Source organism: Myxine glutinosa, chromosome 4, assembly GCF_964187855.1.
Source record: "Myxine glutinosa chromosome 4, kmMyxGlut1.1, whole genome shotgun sequence".
In the NCBI taxonomy this organism is placed as follows: Eukaryota; Metazoa; Chordata; class Myxini; order Myxiniformes; family Myxinidae; genus Myxine; species Myxine glutinosa.
In genome coordinates, this window is record NC_136264.1 from 37,588,589 (window position 1) to 37,611,854 (window position 23,266).

The following is a 23,266-nucleotide window of genomic DNA, read 5'->3' on the forward strand; positions in this document are numbered from 1 at the left end:
TGGTGACCTATATACATATATACATATGTGTTGTTACTCCTGTGTGGTGTTTACCATTTTGAAATACATTACATTTTTCTCTTCTCTCGTATGCAGCAAGTGGCTGCTATCTTGCATCATTGGTGTGAGCGCGGCCTGTAGGTTGAAGCAGGAATTTGTAATTCATCAAGTGTTGCCCATATCTCACCTCCTCTTCACAGAAGTCATGGTTGGATCTATAATGTCCACTGATTAATCCTAGCAGAAGGGTTGTCATCTTCACTTCTATCCGGCAGGCGATGCTCTTATTGATGAGCACCAATCGAACAAATTATCGTCGGTTCTGGAATCGAACCCAGACTATGGACAGCTCAAAGGTAAGACCACTGCATCCAAATTACCTTGTGATACCTGTTGCTTTTAAATATTGGTACCTGTTGTGATGCCGCATGTAGACGCCTATTGATTTAATGGACAACACGAAGCAACCTCTTCAACAAAATTGACAAGAGATTATTTGCTATTTCAGGCAGGGACATTTAATTAATGGCCTTGATGCTCATAAAATGTTAGAAAATGGCAGTGGAACAACAACTGTTCTCAATACATGAGCAATGTTCATGAATATGATGATCCTTGCGGTTGCCACCAAGCTAGGCGGACATTGTCAGCAAGAACAAGCTCCAGGCGGCAGGAAGATGGCAAAAGCCGATAACCATCTCCCTTCGGGAAATCCGCCCAGCACGAGGCAGCGGACAAGGAGTTCATAAAAAGTCCAATGGAGTTGGGGAAACAGAGCGAGAGGGAGCGAGCCAGAAAGAGACGGACAGAAGAGGACAAGGGTGGAAGGGAACAGAGGAAAACGACTGGAGCACAACACGGCAGAGTTGGAAAGAAGTCATGGGCTTGCTGTCCACCTGTCTGGTCATTTGCCTCGGACTTTTGGCAATTTCTCTGCAGGTGAGCTGTGTCCTCAGGTTATGTTGTTGTTGTGAATCTCCGTGTCGCTTAGGTCCACTGTGCCACAACGATGGATTGTTGTTAAACAACATGGATGGTGCAAAGTCCTCAGTTGTTGCAATGCAGGTGGATTGATTACTCGAGGATTTATGAATTGAGGATTACTGACCATATAATGATTTTCACAACTTTTCATTTTATAATACAGTATTATACATGGAGATGAGCATGGAATATGATCTCATAAATCCATTTGGAATACATCATTATATGTAGAAAGACATCCACCTGTGCCTGTCTTGTACGCACTCCTCAACTGAAACTGAAACTGCTGCACTGAATGAGTTGAAACTTGGTGGCTGTACTTGGTGGCTGTACTTGGTGGCTGTACTTGGTGGCTGTACTTGGGGGCTCTACTTGGGGGCTCTACTTGGGGGCTCTACTTGGGGGCTGTACTTGGGGGCTGTACTTGGTGGCTGTACTTGGTGGGTGTACTTGGTGGGTGTACTTGGTGGGTGTACTTGGTGGGTGTACTTGGTGGGTGTACTTGGTGGCTGTACTTGGTGGCTGTACTTGGTGGGTGTACTTGGTGGCTGTACTTGGTGGCTGTACTTGGTGGCTGTACTTGTTGGCTGTAATTGGTGGCTGTACTTGGTGGGTGTACTTGGTGGGTGTACTTGGTGGGTGTACTTGGTGGCTGGCTGTACATGGTGGCTGTACATGGTGGCTGTACTTGTGGGAAGATTTTACTTAGTTAAAGAAACATTCAGAGCCCAGTTTGTTTCGGATTCGGTGGCGACGCAAACTCTCTATCTAAATGTGTATCATGTATTGCTGTTCTGAGTGAGAGTGGCTGCTACGTGTTATAATCCTTCCCATAACTCATAGACCGGTGTGTGTGTTTGTTTGTTACCTGCGCCACGGAAGGTGGATGGAGATTATGTTTTCCCCATCGGCGGAGTTTGGGGGGCGGGGGGTCAAGGGGCGGGGCTATGCCCCCACCTGAATGTTTTTCAGTAGTTTATAATTAAGATAAAAACATCCCGTATTTTAAACGTGAGTAACAATAATGAACGTAAACTATATTTGTTATTTCACGTACACTGTAACTACACTAACAAACGGTAATTTTCGAAGTCAGACCTAGCTACCCTTTATTAATATTAACCCATTGCCCCCCCCCATCCCCCCTCCCCAAATAGAGAAGTCAAACTACGCCTATGTTTTCACCCCTGTCTGTCTGTCTGTCTATTTGTTTGTCTGCCTGTGAACAATATATATCAAGAAGTTGTGGACGGATTCGTCTGCTATAATTTTTAAAAGTGATTCTTTACCATTGGGAGACGGGGCCAAAACCGATTTCAACTGCGTAAATTTCAATAAAAACTAGAAAAATTGAGGTGTTCTAAAACTTTTGACCGGTAGTGTATACATATATACACACACACACACACACACACACACACACACACACACACACACACACACACACACACACACACACACACATACACACACACACACATATTGCACATGCAAATTTAGCAGAATTGTTGACCACTATCCCTCTACCTCTACCTCCTCCTCCCCACTGGTGAATGCATCATAAATATTAGATATTTAGTAAGGACGAAACACCTGATTTTATTGACTACTGATACAGGGGCATTGTGTTGAAATGTAAACAAAGGCTACTGGAAAGGTGGAATTACATTAAGAAAAGGTATAAATTTGCTTCCAGAGGTGCACAGAACAAGTGTTCTGCTGCCTTAAAACCAGTAAACAAGGTTTAAGGAGTGATGTTTCAACAAATTATCCTTGTCTTTGTGAAGGCTCGTGTCGGTCTCTCTTGGCAGACAAGATAATGGATTTTAGCTACACATTGTTCCAGTCTGATGTGAGGGTCATGCTGTGGAGGGAATTTATATGGAACACTTTCTAATGTGCTTCTTTTTTTTTAAATCTCAAAACGAGAGTCCATAATGGTTTGGGCATGAACTCCTGGCTTGTACTCAAGTCCTATTGTTGTCATTGTGAAATGTCTGATGAATTCCAAAATGTATTGTTTGACATTGCGGGAGAAAGAGCATTACCTGCACATGTTGTTGCGTGGTATGAGCTCTACCTGTATCGGTAGGACTATGCACCTTCCCACATTGCTTGGGTTGCGTTTCCACGAGTCGGAATAGGACACACAAATGAAAATATGAGCAAGACACAGACAAAAAAGCAATAAAGGAAATGGTCTGTTTCCATGAACACCAGCCAGCCCCCTGGTTCTAATCGACATGAACCCATTGTCTGTGGATGTCTCCATTTGTGCATTTCACACAAACCTGTACTAACTTTTCTTGTGCAGATAACATTTTAACATTAACCAAGGTGGAGTTTGTTCATAAACCACTTTTTCACTTTTAGTAGAAAGTTACCGAAGGATAAAGCGTATAGTCGTTCACAATGACCTCATATATCAAGGAAAGGGAAAGAGATAGGAAGGAGTAGGGAGGGTTAAGATAGGGAGAGGTTGTTGACTTGGGCCATGAACAGCTGAAGGTTGTAGATTGTGCACGGAGCAGAAGGAAGCAGCTGATTCCAGAGTTTAATGGTGCTAAGAAAGAATGTGGACCATTATTGGTTTTGTACGTCCGAAGGGGTACACATTAAGGGGTACACATTAAGGGTGGTTTGCTTAAGCCTGTCATTGGAAAAAAAGCCTATACCTAAAAATATTCCACCATTGAAGCAAACTTGGTATTTTTAGTGTCATCAGAAAGTATTCACACCCCTTGACCTTTTCACATTTTGTTGTGTTGCATCCTGAATTTAACATGGATTAAATCGAGATTTTTGTTTTGTCGCTGATCTACACCTGATACCCCATAACGTCAAAGCGGAATAATTTTTCGAATTTTTGACAAAATAATCAATGGCCCGGTAAGAAAGGAAGGCTTTACATACTCAACATAAACGTAGACGTGCTCAGGCTTAGCCACGACGCCTGCAGCTTCCAGTTCATCAAACTTGTCTTGCAATTCGCCCAATTTGTTTTAAAATGTTACCAATAGCCCCATTATATTGGGAGATCTGAGGAAAGAAGAAAGAAGAACCACCTTTAGAGGCCATTTTTCCCCGCAGAGCAGGGGTCGGCCTTTTTCAGGCACCATGGTCCCCTTTTTGAAGCAATGTTATATGGCCGGATGCCCTTCCTGCCGCCAACCCTGTTGGTCGCCTCTTGAGACACACAGGGAATTACCTGTGAACGGGTACTCAATTTGTGGACCTCGGAAGGATGACAGCCAGGCTATTGGGACATCTGAGGATTAAATACATCATCGTAGGCCTCATTGATTTGGTGGAACCGGTTGCACAATTTGGTTGATAGGTAGGAATCAGGGGCGACGGAGACACTAGCTGAGAATGGAGGAGCTGGTGCTGCATTGGTAGCAGCACCGTCGCAATGTTGTCGCTGCATGTGTCATTGACAAGAAAAATCGCCCTTGACTGGCAGACATGTTTGCCACGATTGACCAGTTTAGGTGAACCAGTCTTGTTGGTAGCGCGCACTTGTTGGTGTTGGTCGGACTGATGGAACAAATTTCTTGAGGAGCTGGCGATGCATATTCTGGTTTGACGAGAGTGTTAGCATGACTGTCCAAACGTGGTTCTATCGGCCATACTGTGTCTGGCTCAGTGCCTGCAGGAGTGTGTAGCTCCAGGTATTCTCCGGGGAAGAGAACAGTCTTGTGAGGAGTACGCAGTAGGAATGTCTTGGTACATCTGGCCGAGGGTACTCCACTGCGTCGACAACTGTGTGAGCCATACTCGACAGAATCTTCACCTTTGATGACGATTTACCTATTTGAGGGGAGCACGGCAATGTAGTTTTTAACCAAAAACGGATTGCCAGCAAACACTCCCAAATTCATGCAGATAGAAAATTAATTCAAGCAGATATTTTGTCAATCATAGCAAATGCTCAACTGATCCTGCATTTGTTCACCTTTTGATGGAGGTTATGTTTTCACCCTTGTCTGTCCGTTTGTTAGTCCGTTTGTGAACAAAATATCTCAAAAAGTTGTAGACGGATTCGGACGAAATTTGGCAGAGATGTAGCGTATGTGATGAGGACGAAATGATTCGATTTTGGTGAAGATACAGATCCGGATCCGGCTACTAGAATTTTTAAAGTGATTCTTCACCATTGGGAGATAGGACCAAAACGATACATAGCAGGATGTCTCAAAACGTTGTGGATGGATTTGGACGAAACTTGGTGGACCTGTTGGTTGTCTGACAAGGACAAATAGATTCGATTTTGGTGAAGATCTGAATATGGATTCGGATATGATAATTATTTAATTTTTAAAGTGATTCTTCACCATTGGGAGATGGGGCCAAAAATGATACATTGCGGGATATCTCGAAAAGTTATGGACGGATTTGGACGAAACTTGGTTGGGTGTCTGACAAGGACAAATAGATTCGATTTTAGTGAAGATCTGAATATGGATTCGGATATAAGAATTTTTTTTTTTTAAAGTGATTCTTCACCATTGGGAGATCGGGCTAAAAACTATATAAAGCAGGATATCTCAAAAAGTTGTGGATGGATGATTTTGATTAAATGTGATTCTGTATTGTGATTTTCTGGTCTACTCTGGGATACAAAACGTAAACTGTTCACCTGGCGGAGGTATGCTCTCTACTGAGTGCCGTTCTAGTTTGAATATGAATTGGTTTGTCGCATTGACATTTGTTGATTACATTCTGCTTTAAGTTTTGAAATGAGCTCCAAACATAAGAAGAGTACAATGAAGGACCGTTTAATTGAGAGTAAGTTTGCACTTGCTGATTTAAAAAATATCAAACCTCTCTTGTCCTTCTCTGTCCTCCTCTGTCCTTCACTCTCCTTCTCTCTCCTCCTCTGTCCTTCACTCTCCTTCTCTCTCCTTATATCTCCTTATCTCTCCTTCTCTCTCCTTAGCCCTCCTTATCTCTCCTTCACTCTCCTTCTCTCTCCTTAGCCCTCCTTATCTCTCCTTCACTCTCCTTCTCTCTCCTTCTCTCTCCTTCTCTCTCCTTATCTCTCCTTATCTCTCCTTCACTCTCCGTCTCTCTCCTCCTCTGTCCTTCACTCTCCTTCTCTCTCCTTAGCTCTTCTTATCTGTCCTTCACTCTCCTTCACTCTCCTTCTCTCTCCTTAGCTCTCCTTATCTGTCCTTCACTCTCCTTTACTCTCCTTCTCTCCCCCTTCTCTCTCTTTATCTCTCCTTATCTCTCCTTCTCTCTCTCCTTCTCACTCTCCTTCGCTCTCCTTCACTCTCCTTCACTCTCCTTCTCTCTCCTTCACTCTCCTTCACTCTCCTTCTCTCTCTCCTTCTCTCTCCTTCTCTCTCCTTATCTCTCCTTATCTCTCCTCCTCTCTCCTTCTCTCTCCTTATCTATCCTTATCTCTCATTCTCTCTCCTTCTCTCTTTCTCTCCTTCTCTCTCTCCTTCTCTCTCTCCTTCACAGCTTGATATTTGACTTGCTGTCTTTGTCAATGTAAAAGTGTCTCCAATCATGTTATCGGAGAAAATATAACTTGTGTGTTTCTGCTTAATCAACGTATTATCAAGTAAGAAAATTCATTTAACACGTGTAATGAAAAAGTGATAACTACGGCAAATCTCTCAAATGTATCTTGTTGACATGTTAAAGATGTGTTGTTGTAACTGTGTCACGCTGTCTACACAGAGTACACCAAATCCGCAGTGGTGCAAGAAGCGAGTGGTTCTCAAAAGGGAAACAGCATGCGCATTATGTGCGCTAAACGCACTGCTTTCCTGCCCTGCTGATTTTAAGAAAACATCCAACGGTGTTGGAGTCAGAGGATGTTGGTGAGTTTTCCAGGGTGTTTGCAAGTTCACCTGGTTGCTTGTTGTCGGAAAATGATTGTTTTCATGTGTATCGATAGTTACATAACATGATGTATTACTTTCATGATAATATAGTTATATGGAGAATGAAATCGTTCGGTATTGGGCCATACAGGGTAAGTGTTAGATGTTATTCGGTGCATTAGGTGATATGTTATTTCGTAGTTTGTTATCACCGTAATTATTCCAGATTTGTCACTCCCACCTGTGTGAGCTGCCAACCTGCAGACAGGCTGAACATTTGAACATTCATTTGCAAATGCCTGGTGTGTTCTAGTAGTTGCCCGAGCCGGCCTTCCTGATTGAAAGAGGAACTCCACGTGCCCGCAATGCCCTCAGAGATCTCAATGCCCTCAAGGCTCTTCTGTCTGAGCTCACAACATGCTTGCAACATGCAACTAATGTTCCCAGGCCTCACCCAGTGCTTATTTGCCCTAATGACGCTTTGCGTCGTGGTCATTTTTCTGACGTTTTTATTTCGGGCTCTCGCTCTGATGTTCTCCATCCGGATCTCGGGCCTGATAGATCTCATCATTTTATTTAATCCTAATCCTATCATCCACAATTGATTTTCGCAATTTTGCTTATTCTATAGCTTCCCCTACTGGCCCATAGCTTTGTAATAGTGATTATATTTGAATATTTACCTCCATCACCTAAGGTGGATGGAGGTTATTTATGTTTTCACCCCTGTCGGTCTCTTTGTCTGTCTGTCTGTCTGTCTGTGAGGAAGATATCTCAAAATGTTTTTTTTTTGTTTTTTTGTTTTTTTGTATACTGAATCGAGGCTCGTGAAAGAGCTAACATTTACTTCACAAACAAATCGACCAGACAAACAAAATACACAAAAAGAGGGAGCGGAAAACAAGATGGGGAGAAAAGGGGAAGCACACAAACACAACATCCAAGAGCAGGGAGATGTGTGGAAGGGAGAGGGCCCGGGGGGAGGAGGCATGGGAAGGGGGGGGGGGGGGGGAGGGAGAAGTATAAAGCACAAGGACACCAAGGACTTCCAGGACAGAAGTTGGTATTTCAAAAAAGGGGAATTGGGTTGAATTAGCGGGGGTAGAAAAGATCAAGGTTTTGGATGGGGGAAGATAAGACATGGTGGTGAACAGCCGTTTTAAAGACCTGGAGGGAGGAGTGGGATTGAAGAGAGTGAGGGAGTTTGTTCCTGAGCTCAGTTTCCTGGCTCTTATTGATGGATTTGGATGAAATTTGCTGGACAGGTTGTATCTGTGACAAGGACGAATTGATTGGATTTTGGTGAAGATCTGGATCTGAATCTGACAATTTCCCCAGAGATAGGGCCAAAAGCTAGATATCGCACGATATTTTTAAAAAGGTTTTTTTTTTTTTTTTTTTTTTTGTATACTGAATCGAGACTCGTGAAAGAGCTAACATTTACTTCACAAACAAATCAACCAGATAAACAAAATATATAAAAAGAGGGAGCGGAAGACAAGATGGGGAAAGAAGGGGAAGCACACAAACAACATTTGAGAGCAGGGAGATGTGTGGGAGGGAGAGGGGTGGGGGTGGGGGGGGGGTGGGAGAAGTATAAAAAACAAGCACACCAAGGACTTCCAGGACAGAAGTTGGTATTTCAAAAAAGTGGAATTGGGTTGAATTAGCGGGGGTAGAAAAGATCAAGGCTTTGGATTGGGGAAGATAAGAGATGGTGGTGAACAGCCGTTTTAAAGACCTGGAGGGAGGAGTGGGATTGAAGAGAGTGAGGGAGTTTGTTCCAGAGGCGGGAGAAAAGAGGAATGAAGGAGTGAAGGTGAGCAGAGAGTCTTGATTTTGGCAGTTTAACCATAAGAGGGTTGCAGGCAGATCTTGTGCGACCTGTAGGAATATTAGGGGGACAGAGCACAGAGAGAGCTGGAGGAGCAAGGCCGGAGAGGAGTCGGTAGAAGACGGAAAGACCACCAACCTGCCTGCGGTGAGTGAGTGAAAGGCCCTCGGAGATAGCGTCATCGCAGGAGATTCCAATTATTCTGAACGCTTTGGTTTCAACAGCGTGAAGACGACCTAGGTGTGAGGCAGGAGCACCAGCCCAGAGGGGAGAGCAGTATTCCATTGAGCTGCGGATGAAAGCCTTGTATGTGGTGAGGAGCTCAGGTGTGCCAAGGAAGGACTTCGCACGCCGGAGGATGCCCAGTCGGCGACTGGCTTTGGAGGCCAGATTTGAAATGTGGTTTTCCCAGGAAAGATCATGGCAGATAGTGAGACCCAAAAGCTTGAGTGACAGAACTTCTTGGAGGGGATTATTCAGAAAGTAGATGGGAGGGTTGTCCAGTCGGTCTTTTTGGAGAGACATCGTAAGAGTGTGAGATTTGTCAGGATTGAAAGACATGTTCCACTTGTTTGCCCAGTCTGTGATATTGTCCAGGTCTGCAGAGAGTGAGGAGGCTGCAGACTGCCGATCTGAGGGATGAGGAATGGAGCGACAGAGAGTGGAGTCATCAGCAAAGAGATAGAGAGGATTTTCAAGAGAGTCAGAGAGATCATTGATGAAGACCAGAAAAAGCACAGGGCCCAGAACACTGCCTTGGGGAACTCCAGCCTGAACAGGAAGAGGAGATGAGAGAAACCCATTCAGGGCCACACGTTGACTACAATTGAAGTTATCAATGGATTGCATTCTGAAAGTCAGGAATAGTACCTGGCATGTTTAAAATGTAAACCAGAACTTTATTGGTCCAAAGATGGTGACATCACTTGTAATTTCCCAAGTCTTACAATCGCACTTCCCCCTCCGAACTTCGGTATTGTGTTTACTTCATGTACAAGTTTCCCTGAAATGTTTCACTGTTTTCATTTGAAATGTTTCAAATGATGTTTTCACTTTTAAGGTTTTTCCCTGAAACACTCCCGGCACTCACTGATGAACGTCTATAAAATTGACGAAGATCCGTTTGGCCATCTCTGAGAAAAATGGCGACACAGACAGACAGACAAACATCTCTCTTATGGTACCAGATACATACGTTCCCAACCCATGAGGGGTCAGATGGACTCAGACAGGCAAGGCCTTGTTGATAAGGGATTTATGATTATCTTGATCTTGAGGAGTTACTTTTACCTCCCTCAGTTATTGCTCATGAATCTTATTGTAAATTATTTCTCCGTGCTGAGATCTTTGTGACGAGGAAGTGGGATTCAGCACGATTTAGGATACAGTAGTCAGAAACATTCTCCATAAAACAGCCAGGTAATTGTGATCGAAAAGCACTTGGACATGAGCAAGTCGGCCCAAAGTGTCCAAGAAGAAATACCAGAGGGATACCAGGCACCTCTTCACATGCTCTGAGAACACCTGAGTGTATGGCCATGTTACATAAGTTATTTGAATTCGAGAGGTAGTGCTTGGATGGAGAGAAAAAAAAAAACGATAGGCAAGGAGTGGCACCATGGTTGTGGGTCTTCACTTGGACAGACGTCCCAGAGTGTCGTCCTTACTCTACGATATCATGCCAGCTGTCACCCTTGCTCACCTTAACTCTCGCAGTCTTATTGAAAGGCATGCTCCAGGTTTCATTCTTGCGGTACTTGAGAGCTGCCATTCATCAGGGTCCCTATCCTGTGACCAGGCCTTCCCACTTTGTGGAGCAGCAGGATCAACAAGACATGCATTATTTTTGAGGAGCCTGTGGCATCTGCAAGCTTTTTCCGATCCTGACAGAGGTGGTGCTCCATGCCGTTCATTACTACCATCTCTTCTTTGTGAAAATGCTGATTCCCAGTTGCTTTTGAAAAACGAGAATCACTCACATGCTTTTTCTGTACACTGTGCTGCAACATGCCAGTTCAATCATGCAAGTCCTTCTTTTTGATGTCGCTTAGACATCTGCCTCACAAATGAAGCTAAGAAGATTTATATTCCTGCTTCTATTGCTCATTACACCGTCAAGCCCTTCATGGAGCATTTTGTTTTCAGTGCAGCCCTGAATGAAGCATCTTGTTCCTGAATGTTAAAATATTCCCTGAATTGGACAGAAATGTGTAACACTGTCTACCATATCCCTTTTACATGCTGTAGCTAAGTTTCATTAAGACAAAACTTAGATTGAGATTTTGTGGTGAGATTATAGAGTGTTCTGATATACAGTCACGTGAAAAAGTAAGTACACCCCATGTAAAGTTTTGACTTTTTCAACATATTTCAACATACAGCTATTTGATCTTCATTTCAACAATATTCATAGATAAAGATGATATAATATAACAAATATCATGAAACATTTACATTTTGTAGTCCATTGTATAATTTAAAGAAACATAAATGCAAATTTCGCATGTGGAAAAAGTAAGTACACCCCGACATTTATCACTACTTCAAATACCTAAAATTAGAATCAGGTGCACCAGCTCAGGTGCAAATGATTATAACATTGCTAGAGAGGATCTTGGAGGAACCTGTCTTATTTAAACCTCAGACATTTAGTTTGGTTTGCTCTTTGTTGTTGAAGTGTGCGGCGTCACCATGCCTAGATCAAAAGAGCTCTCTGAGGCCTTCAGAAAGAATGTTATAGATGCCTCCGAGTCTGGGAAAGGATTTAAAAAGATCTCCAAACAATTTGAAATCAATCATTCGACTGTCCGGAAGATCATCTACAAGTGGAGAAGATTCCAAACAACTGCCAACTTGTTCAGGCCAGGCCGCCCCAGCAAGTTCAGCCGAGAGCAGACCGCAAGATGCTGAAAGAAGTCTCTAAGAACCCCAGAATGTCATCACGGGACCTCCAGGTAGCTCTTGCCACTGTCGATGTCAAAGTGCACGAGTCTACCATTAGAAAGAGGCTGCACAAATTTGATCTACATGGGAGGTGTGCCAGGAGGAAACCTTTGCTGTCCAGAAAGAACATCAGAGCAAGACTAAAGTTTGCCAATGAACACCGAGGCAAAGACCAGCACTTCTGGAACAATGTGCTCTGGACAGATGCGTCAAAGGTAGAGCTATTTGGCCACAGTACCAGAAGACATGTTTGGCGAAAACCAAAGACAGCATTTGACCACAAGAACCTGATACCAACTGTAAAGCATGGTGGTGGAAATATTATGGTTTGGGGCAGCTTTGCTGCATCAGGGCCTGGGCAGCTCACCATCATATAATCCACTATGAATTCTTCATTGTACCAGAGGGTGCTTGAGGATAATGTGAGGCCATCTGTCGGAAAGTTGAAGCTCAATCGAAGGTGGACCTTGCAACATGACAATGACCCTAAGCATACCAGTAAATCCACCAAGGAATGGCTGAAAAGAAAGAAATGGAGGGTTCTGGAATAGCCCTGTCAAAGCCCGGATCTAAATCCCATCGATATGTTGTGGGGGGATTTGAAACGAGCTGTGCATGCAAGAAACCCCTCAAACATCGCACAGCTGAAAGAATTCTGCATGGAGGAGTGGGCAAAAATTTCTCCCAGTCGATGTCAGAGACTGGTCGACAGTTATAAGAAACGCCTACTTGTGGTTGTTTCTGCCAAAGGGGGCAATACCACCTATTAGAGCCAAGGGTGTCCTTACTTTTTCCACATGCGAAATTTGCATTTATGTTTATTTAAATTATACAATGGACTACAAAATGTAAATGTTTCATGATATTTGTTATATTATATCACCTTTATCTATCAATATTGTTGAAAGGAAGGTCAAATAGCTGTATGTTGAAATATGTTGAAAAAGTCCAAACTTTACATGGGGTGTACTTACTTTTTCACGTGACTGTAGCTCTGCTAATTGTTCAATAAAAAGATATTTTTCATCACTGTCATAGTGGCACGAGTACTGTTTCCCAAGTAACTTGTTAATTGGCTTTTTCTTAAGCATTCGGTACCAGGACCCACATGTGACCCACAATCTGGAGTGTAGATTCCACCTTTAACCCTTGGATGCAGTGATTGGGCCTCGGAGGCCCACAAGGTTTTTTTGTTGCAAAAACTATGCTGTACAATTTTTTTTTTTTTGGAATAAGCCTCATTTTCACCGACTTTCATGTCATTACACAAAATTCAGTGACATAAAAAAAAATCATTCAGACTTGTGGGATAATCCTTATTCTTCACTTATAACTCGAGAATCCGACACGAATGCAGGACTGGGGCCTTCGAGGCCCTGCATAAATGTTGTTGTACTTCTATGTTATATCATTATTTTCTTGATAAGAGCCTCATTATATGCTCCTATAACTTGGTTACAAATAATTCAGTGACAAAAATATGAAAATTTAAAAACTTTACACGAATACATTTGTGGGGCCTCCGGCCCAATGGCCCAATGGCTGCATCGGTGTAGGATTTGTGACAGTTGTGGACATATACATTCTAAATAAAAGGATTAGTGAATCATATTTTTTGAGTAAATACTCCTCCATGAGCCTCAACCTTTTAGAGAAAAAAAAGTTGAAAAACCAGGAACAAAAATTTTTTTTGCAAAAAAAGAAAAAAGATTCATTACTTGTATGGGATTCTTCCAACTAATAGGATCAATGATTCACATTTTCTGTGCAAATACACATCCATGAGCATTGACTTGGATTGAAAAAGGATATTAAAGAAAAAAAAATCTATAAAAAAAATAAAATACAAAAACCACATGAATACATCCGTTGGGCCTCCGAGGCCCAATGGCTGCGCTTATGTAGGAGTTTGATGCCTGCATCTAAGGGTTAAATGGGGTCACCCTGTGTGTGGTCAAAACTCAAGAACAAATGAAAGGATAAATATGTGATTGCGCACAAGTGGGCACAACTGTTTTTGGTTTTTTTTGCGCAATGTATACTATTACCTTGTAATGCTGATCATGAACTTATCATTTTCATGCATATCCAATCTGTGCTCTTTCTTTTCAGAAAAGTTAACTTATTTTTGTTTCATATACCCCGTCAACACTCCAGGTACGCAAAAAGATCTTCCTATTTTGGCAGAGTTTTTGGCAGAAGGAACACACTTCAACCCGGTCAAAACAGGAGCTCTTTTCAACTTCAGCAACAGAGAAACCACTTCCTCAGGCCTAAGCTACGCAACAATTTATCAAAGGGTTGCTATCACACCTGCACGAGAGATTACGACCAGCGAGAATGCTGTCCTGGATACTGGGGATCCAATTGCGTAGGTTTGTTTCTCAAAGATACTTGTGAAGAGCATTACGTTTGCTCTTTCACATCAAGTAAGGAAATCTGTATAGACCCTGGTGCTGGCTTAACGGTTAGGGCAGCTGGCTTGGCATCCCAGGGTCCTGAATTGAAATCCCAGTCGGCCATTGAATTAACACTAGGTGGGGATGACTCAGCCTGTCATCCTTACAAGGACAACAAAATAGGTACCAGTGTACTGGCAATTCCATATCGAGTGCGGAGTAGCGCCCCACAAGATTATGCATGTGCTCTCTATTGCCAACGGTGGCTCCAAGCGGCTATGGCATGAATAATTGAAATTATATATCCATATATATATATACAGTCACGTGAAAAAGTAAGTACACCCCATTTAAAGTTTTGACTTTTTCAACATATTTCAACATACAGCTATTTGATCTTCATTTCAACAATATTTATAGATAAAGGTGATATAATATAACAAATATCATGAAACATTTACATTTTGCAGTCCATTGTATAATTTAAATAAACATAAATGAAAATTTCGCATGTGGAAAAAGTAAGTACACCCCTACATTTATCACTACTTCAAATACCTAAAATTAGAATCAGGTGCACCAGCTCAGGTGCAAATGATTAGAACATCGTCAGAGAGGATCTTGGAGGAACCCGTCTTATTTAAACCTGAGACATTTAGTTTGGTTTGCTCTTTGTTGTTGAAGTGTGCGGCGTCACCATGCCTAGATCAAAAGAGCTCTCTGAGGCCTGAAGAAAGAAGGTTATAGATGCCTACGAGTCTGGGAAGGGATTTAAAAAGATATCCAAACAATTTGAAATCAATCATTCGACTGTCCGGAAGATCATCTACAAGTGGAGAAGATTCCAAACAACTGCCAACTTATTCAGGCCAGGCCGCCCGAGCAAGTTAAGCCCGAGTGCAGACCGCAAGATGCTGAAAGAAGTCTCTGAGAACCCCAGAATGTCATCACGGGACCTACAGGTAGCTCTTGCAACTGTTGATGTCAAAGTGCACGAGTCTACCATTAGAAAGAGGCTGCACAAATTTGATCTACATGGGAGGTGTGCCAGGAGGAAACCTTTGCTGTCCAGAAAGAACATCAGGGCAAGAATAAAGTTTGCCAAGGAACACCGAGGCAAAGACCTGCACTTCTGGAACAATGTGCTCTGGACAGATGAGTCAAAGGTTGAGCTATTTGGCCACAGTACCAGAAGACATGTTTGACAAAAACCAAAGACAGCATTTGACCACAAGAACCTGATACCAACTGTAAAGCATGGTGGTGGAAATATTATGGTTTGGGCAGCTTTGCTGCATCAGGGCCTGGGCAGCTCACCATCATAGAATCCACTATGAATTCTTCATTGTACCAGAGGGTGCTTGAGGATAATGTGAGGCCATCTGTCGGAAAGTTGAAGCTCAACCGAAGGTGGACCTTGCAACATGACAATGACCCTAAACATACCAGTAAATCCACCAAGGAATGGCTGAAAAGAAAGAAATTGAGGGTTCTGGAATGGCCAAGTCAAACCCCGGATCTAAATCCCATCGAGATGTTGTGGGGGGATTTGAAACGAGCTGTGCATGCAAGAAACCCCTCAAACATCGCACAGCTGAAAGAATTCTGCATGGACGAGTGGGCAAAAATTTCTCCGTCGATGTCAGAGACTGGTAGACAGTCATAAGAAACGCCTACTTGAGGTTGTTTCTGCCAAAGGGGGCAATACCACCTATTAGAGCCAAGGGTGTACTTACTTTTTCCACATGCGAAATTTGCATTTATGTTTATTTAAATTATACAATGGACTACAAAATGTAAATGTTTCATGATATTTGTTATATTATATCACCTTTATCTTTCAATATTGTTGAAATGAAGATCAAATAGCTGTATGTTGAAATATGTTGAAAAAGTCAAAACTTTACATGGGGTGCACTTACTTTTTCACGTGACTGTATATATGAAATAAATTCCCACCCAGGAAGTGGTGGGTAACTCCATGGCCGCTTACAGGCAAAATCTCAACCAAAACAGGTTGAATGCATGGCAGATACACCGCCTGTTGGTCAGCCCCATTGCAGTCGATGTTGATATGGCATTTGGATTCATGGTTGTCGTTCCAGTTAAGAGGCACTATTTGGATATAATCCCTCCAGGAGGGTTTGTCAGGTCAACCCTTGGGAGAAATACAATCCATACTGTTGAAAAGATGGCTTCATTATTTTTATCTCACAATTTTCACAAACATTTCCAGCATCTGTATATTCTCTCGTCTTTTCTTGAAATAGCCAGTGCAACCTTACATAAGCTCCAATTTGGTAAAGTTGCAAACTTTAGTGTTTTCTTTATTCGTGGCATATTTTTTTCTTGCCTAGATTGTCCTGGTGGAGCAGAGAGGCCATGCAGTGCCGGTGGAAAATGCCTTGATGGGAAGCAAGGCAATGGCACATGTGTTTGCAAGGTGAATCCTCAATTAATTTGGATGATGATGATGATGAAGATTGTTATGTTGGTACTTTCAAAGGTACATAACATGTTTTTCGAATTCTTTTCTCCGTCTGGAAATATATGTAATATTTCAATACATAATATTTTAAAAAGTTGTGGACGGCTTATGACAAAACTCGGTGGATAGGTTAGTTAGGCGACAATAGCAAGCCGATTCGATTTTGGTTTGTGTCCGGATCCAGATCTCACCTATCAGTGGATACAAAATGTCAACTGTTCAATCTGGCGGAGGTTTTCTCGATATACCGAGGGCCGTGCTAGTTTTGTCTTTAATTTCACGGATCATGCACTGTGGATGGATCTGGGCATTTGTCCTTTCATTGTTTGATTTTATAAATGCTTTGTGCTGCAGCCCCATCTCTCAGGTACAGCTTGTGAACTTTGCTCACGTCCCAACTTTTATGGAGCTAACTGCACTCAAGGTTTGTAGTATGTCACAGAGGTAATTTCCACTTTTTTACCTTTAATTTTATATTATTTTAATTTTTATTATTTATTTTTCTTAATTATTATTATTATTATTAATGTCTGTGTCATTATTAATATTTATTATTATTATTTTATTATTATTAATATATTTTTATATTTTTATTTATTTATTTTGCCACTTTTTCGCCTCCACCCGGACATCACCCTGGCTGGGGGCTTGTATTTTGTGTCCTGTTCTTCCTCCCGTGCCTCTGTCCGCAGCCCCTGCTGTATTTAAAAATGACTGGATGCATTTCTTTCATATCATTTATTTCACATGTCAGCAATAATATCTACACATGATCCCACAGCACGTCAATTGATTTCGGGGTCAGAGCCACTGGAATTTTGGGAAATAAAAAAAAGTTTTTGTGGCAGAAAACAGTAATTGCTTTCAGCAACCATTATTGTAAATCTACTTTACCATCTCTTCTACCAACATATAACTTTTAATTTTTTATTTGTTGACATATGCTTTGCAATCTCCACTACCAACACGTAACTTGAAAATATTTATTTATTGATTGATATACAGTACACAGCACACTTTATTATCTCCACTGCCTACGTCCCACCTCTAATTATTTATTTATTTATACACACTTTATCATCTCCACGATCTACATCCCAACTCTAATAATTTATTTATTTATGTACAATTATCATCAGCACGACCTACATGTTTATTTATTTATTTAAATATAAAATCTAAACACCAGTTTCAAAGTGTGTTTTGGAGTGGTCTCCTTTACGAGGACTTGTATTAATGTTCCCTTTGATTTCACCTCCCTTTTATTTCTCTCTCTTCTCTCCCCATCTCTCTCTCTCCTCTGTCGCCTCTCTCCCCTCCCTCCCCTCTCTCCCCTCTCTCCCCTCTCTCCTCTCTCCTCTCTCCTCTCTCTCCTCTCCCCTCTCTCCTCTCCCCTCTCCCCTCTCTCCTCTCTCCTCTCTCTCTCCTCTCTCTCATCTCTCTCCCCTCTCTTTCCCCTCTCTGTCCCCTCCCTCCCCTCTCTCCCCTCCCTCCCTCCCCTCTCTCCCCTCCATCCCCTCCCTCCCCTCTCTCCCCTCTATCTCCTCTCTCTCTCTCCTCTCTCTCCTCTCTCCTCTCCCCTCTCTCCTCTCCCCTCTCTCCGCTCTCTCTCTCCTCTCTCTCTCCTCTCTCTCTCCTCTCTCTTTCCCTTCTCTCTCCCCTCCCTCCCCTCCCTCCCCTCTCTTGCCTCTCTCCCCTCTCTCCCCTCTCTCCCCTCTCCCTCCCCTCTCCCCCCTCTCTCCTCTCTCCTCTCTCTCTCCTCTCTCCTCTCTCCCCTCTCTCCTCTCCTCTCTCTCCTCTCTCTCCCCTCTCTCCTCTCCCCTCTCTCCTCTCTCTCCCCTCTCCCCTCTCCCCTCTCTCCTCTCTCTTCCCTCTCTCTCCCCCCTCTCCCCCCCCTTTCTCTTCCCCCTTGCTCTTCCCCCTCTCTCTCCCCTCTCTCCCCTCTCTCCCCTCCCTCCCCTCTCTCCCCCTCCCCCCTCTCTCACGATTATTATATTTTCCCTCTCATCCATAACTCCATATTTGGTTTTGGCTTGCCTTTAAATATTGAATTTACATCATCATTTCCATCCTCATCTCTTACCCTAATCTTGGACTGATGGAATGGCTCAGAGTTTGCGTACTTGCCTTTGAGCTGTCTAGTCCAGGCTGACTACAAACTGTCATCCTGGTGTTTCTTGTGTAGGACTTTGAGACAATAGAAGTCCACTATCCTTCTGATGGGATGTCGGCCAGCAGCATTTATAGATTAGATGCTAAAGATCCCACAGTACTTTTTTGAAAGAGGTAGTTGTGTGCTGAGACCCTGACCACATTTTATATACCTGCCCTGAGTTACTTGGGGAGGAGGTGTCCAGAATCCATAACATAGTCACATCCCCAAAAATGATACAAATCCATGTCTAGTTGCTACATTATATGCATGAATTTAATTGAACCCTTATCCCAGTATCTTTCCATTTCTTCACTGCTCTACATTTCATAATAAATGTAAAATATAGTTACCTTCTCCTTCAACATATCCTAGATATAAAGAATCATGAGAGTAGGCCTATAACCTCTTCACATACATGTCCCTAGCACTCCTCCTTAAGTGGGTATCACTAAAGGAGACTACCTATGTTTTTTATGCTTTGTCGTTCACACTTCTTACCCTGTCTTTTTCATTGTGTATTAGAGTGTTTATGTGCTCATGGAGTGTGCCAGAGTGGACCAACTGGTGATGGCCAATGCACCTGTCATTCGGGCTATGTTGGACAACAATGTGATTATGGTAAGAAATGTGGAGCTGATCTATGAGAATGAAATCAAGTTGACAGCTGGAGTAGAGCTAAGATATAATGTAGCCACCATTGGTTTCTTTTTTTTGTATCTCTGCAAATTCATAAAAATGGAGGAGCCCAAACATTGCTTAATGCATGCATTTGTCCTAGCTTCAAAAAGACTCAGCTGCCAACTTGTCATAAAATGGCCACAGGCATGGACTATTGAGACACAGGGTTCCTTTTCTCTGACACTGATTTTCAAATGTTTGGATTAGCTGTTAGTATTACTTTACGTGTTCCTTGTGCGCAGCCAAGCCAGAGTGCCTGGCACTGAAATGCCACACACACGCTCATTGTGCTGGCGATGAAGAAGATTTCGTGTGTCGCTGTCAACCTGGATTCTCAGGCGATGGCAAACAGTGCCAGGGTATGTTAAACCTATTGTATTATTATTATTATTATATTATATTATTATATTATTATATTATTATATATTTATTATTATAATAATAATAATAATAATTATTATTATTATTAATTTATTATTATTATTTATTTATTATTATTATTATTATATTATTATATTATTAATATATTATATTATTATTATACTATTATATTATATTATACTTTATTATGTCCTTTGTATTGAAACCTCATTATCGATGCTCTCGTTGCCCATCTCAGAGATCAACCCTTGTGAGACGCAAGTCTGTGATCCACATGCCAACTGCGAATATCGGGGACCGGGAAGTCACTCTTGCCATTGCCAACCGGGGTATCGAGGGGATGGTCGTGTTTGCATGCCTGTGGATCCATGTGTAGAACCAGGGCATGGGGGCTGTCCTGTGAACTCGACACAATGTGTCTATGATGGCCCTGGCAAGGTGAGCTGAGAGAAAAACATTGTCAGGCTTGTGTAAAGGTACGCAAGACATTCATGGGAAAGTTTGGAAGGCCTTCTTATCTTATAAGTGTGCTCTCATATTTAGCCCATCCCCTGCGCAGCAGGAGACAGGGTTTTGTAATCATGTGTGTCTGTCTGTCTGTCTGTCTGTCTGTCTGTCTGTCCAAGCCATAACTTTTTTACCATTTGAGTTTAATCATCAAATATTCACCAAAGCTTTATTATGATAATACGGAGAAGGCAAATTCATAATTTTGTCAAAAGGTCAAAAGGTCAAAGGTCAGCATCACATAAAATCATCAATTTTCATCCAATTGACCTGAAATTTCAATTTGCCATTTTAAGTTTTGTCATCAAATTTTCACCAAAGCTTGAATATGATAATATGCAGAAGGCAAATTAATAATTTGGTCAAAAGGTCAAAAGGTCAAAGGTCAGCGTCGCATAAAATCATCAATTTTCATCCAATTGACCTGAAATTTCAATTTACCATTTGAGTTTTGTCATCAAATTTTCACCAAAGCCTTATTATGAGAGTATGGAGAAGGAAAATTAATAATTTTGTCAAAAGGTCAAAAGGTTGAAGGTCAGCGTCGCATAAAATCATCAATTTTTATCCAATTGACCTGAAATTTCAATTTACCATTTGAGTTTTGTCATCAAATTTTCACCAAAGCCTTATTATGATAATACGGAGAAGGCAAATTAATAATTTTGTCAATGTCATAAGGTCAAAGGTCACCATCACATGAAAATATCAATTTTCATCTGATTGACCTGAAATTTTAAGAATTTGCATATTGGGTCAATGAATTGGTTCACCAATCAAAAGCTAGAAGCTGATTTTTTTTTCTCTAAAGCTCAAAGATCAAGGCCGCATAAAATCATCTGTTTTCATTTTGTATTTTCTTTTTTAACTGTTTTCGTAATTTTTAGCATTTGGAAGAAGAAGAAATCTGACCACAAACGGCCATGGACAGGCTTTGCATTTTCAGATGCTTTCTAGTTTTGTCGATGTTTTAATGATTCTGTGAAATTGTTTAAGTAGGATCTTTTGTCTTACAGTCATATTGTAAGTGCTGGGAAGGCTATGAGAACCTGCAGGCGGGCATCGGTTGCCGTCCCATTGACCTGTGCAAAAACAACACGTGCCATGCAAATGCTGACTGTTTCTCCACTCATGGCAACATTGAGTACGTTGCACTTATTTATCTGTTACAACCATCATACTCCATGCTACATACTCTACTGCTTTGTGAGTTCAACTTTGCCAACTTTTAAATGCAAGTATCCCCCGCTTAACGAAGCTTCGCAACACCGAATGGTTTCATTTCGGCCTATTCACCGCTTAACGAAAGTCTTCATTCGCTACAACGAAGGAGCCGCCACAGTGTCTGTGTCTGATGATTGTGCATTGTCACATCTATGGCGATGATAGGTATGATACGTTTTCCACCGATTAACTTTTCAATGGAGCGATTGACTTTTCAGAAGGCTTGCAAATAATTAACTTTTCAGAATAAAAGGGTTAAAAATAACGATCGCCTCCACCACTTCCGCCGCCGCCTTCTGTGTGAAAACTTGGACTCAAGATTATTTTGGTAAGTGCTAAAACTAAATTAACTTTATTATTGTGTTACTGTCTTTATTATTATGTTAATAATTATATTATAATGTCACTTGCAATGTTAAAAGCATCATTATGCAAAGAATATATACCTGGTGTTGGCCTAATGTTTAGGGCGGCGGGCTTGGGATCCTAACGTCCTGAGTTCGTAATCCCGTTGAATTAACGCCAGGTGTGGTTGACTCAGCCTGTCATCCTTCCGAGGTCGGTACAATGACTACCAAATAACTGGTTATGGAGAGGCATTGCACCAGCAGTGGACGCGTCCACAGGAAAATGATGCAAACAGCAGCCGGGAGGTTGCACACGAACCACCCACCACCAAGCAGATGGCTTTGCTTTTAGACCGAAATATTACGGTTAGGAAAATAATATCTGGTGGATGTTGTGGACATCTTTCTGGCCATTCTCAGAAAGCCTCCTCAGCGTCGACGAGTCTGGGATTTCACTCAGGCCAACTGGCACGGTCTTCAAGCAGCCATCAATCATCTGGACTGGTCTCCCATCTCTACCGCCTCTGACATCAACTCATCCTGGGAATTCTTCCAAAGTAAACTGCTCTCTCTCATGCACAGATTTATCCCATCTCGTCTTCAGTTGTCATACCCTTCCTCCCGTCCATGGTACACGGAATCTTGTGGTGAGGCTGTTGCCCAGAAACAACTTGCTTTCGTCTCCTGGAAAGCAAATCCAATGGAAGGAAATCTCATTTCCTTTCACAAAGCCCGAAACAAGTGTGTGTCCACCCTCAGGAGAGCCAGGAAACAATATCTCTCCACTGACTACTCTCAAGAGTGAATTCTCAAACCTGTCTGCTTCCTCCAAATCCTGGTGGCGTCTGCTCAAATCTTTTTCTGGTGTTTGTACCTCCTCCATCCCCTCCCTTACCTCAAATGGCTACACAGTTGACACAGCACGTGACAAAGTTGAATGCCTCAACTCTGTGTTTGCCTCAAAATCTTGTGTCCCAAACCCATCCCTCTCTGTACCCACCATACCCAGTCGAACCCAGCTACTCCTGGACTCTGTGTCCTTCTCTCCTGACAAGGTGGAGAAGTTTCTGTCAAACATCGACTCTGATTCTGCAACTGGACCAGACGGCATCAGCCCACGGGTCCTAAAATCCTGCTCTGCCGCTCTTCCGCTCTTCACCCTCTCTTTTGCTCATTGTCATCTGCCATCAGTTTGGAAATCGGCCAATATCACCGCTTTACACAAAAAGGTACACAAAAACATATCCTTGCAACGACAGACCAATCAACCTACTCCCAATTATCAGCAAAGTAATGGAATACATCATTGCTTCAGATATCAAATCCTTCCTCTTCTCCAATGGCTTTATCTCTGATCATCAATTTGGTTTCAGACCAGGTCATTCTACTCTGGACATGCTGCTTCTGCTGTCTCAACAAATGGATGGAGGTCCTCAATGCTAAACAGGAAATCAGAGCTGTCTCACTTGACATATCACATGCCTTCGAT

The 23,266-nt window shown here is 42.3% G+C and overlaps 1 protein-coding gene across 1 annotated transcript in view; it reads left to right on the forward strand.

The window, feature by feature from the left end:
- Positions 1-818: 818 nt before the first annotated feature.
- Positions 819-23,266, forward strand: part of STAB2 (stabilin 2) — a 290,004-nt gene continuing 267,556 nt past the window's right edge. The window contains exons 1-9 of the mRNA XM_078775203.1: positions 819-939; positions 6,676-6,818; positions 13,756-13,973; positions 16,355-16,440; positions 16,840-16,909; positions 19,163-19,258; positions 19,561-19,677; positions 19,938-20,137; positions 21,223-21,350. Coding sequence (XP_078631329.1) covers positions 880-939; positions 6,676-6,818; positions 13,756-13,973; positions 16,355-16,440; positions 16,840-16,909; positions 19,163-19,258; positions 19,561-19,677; positions 19,938-20,137; positions 21,223-21,350 — 1,118 coding nt within the window. The 5' untranslated portion in view covers positions 819-879. The remainder of the gene's footprint in view (positions 940-6,675; positions 6,819-13,755; positions 13,974-16,354; positions 16,441-16,839; positions 16,910-19,162; positions 19,259-19,560; positions 19,678-19,937; positions 20,138-21,222; positions 21,351-23,266) is intronic.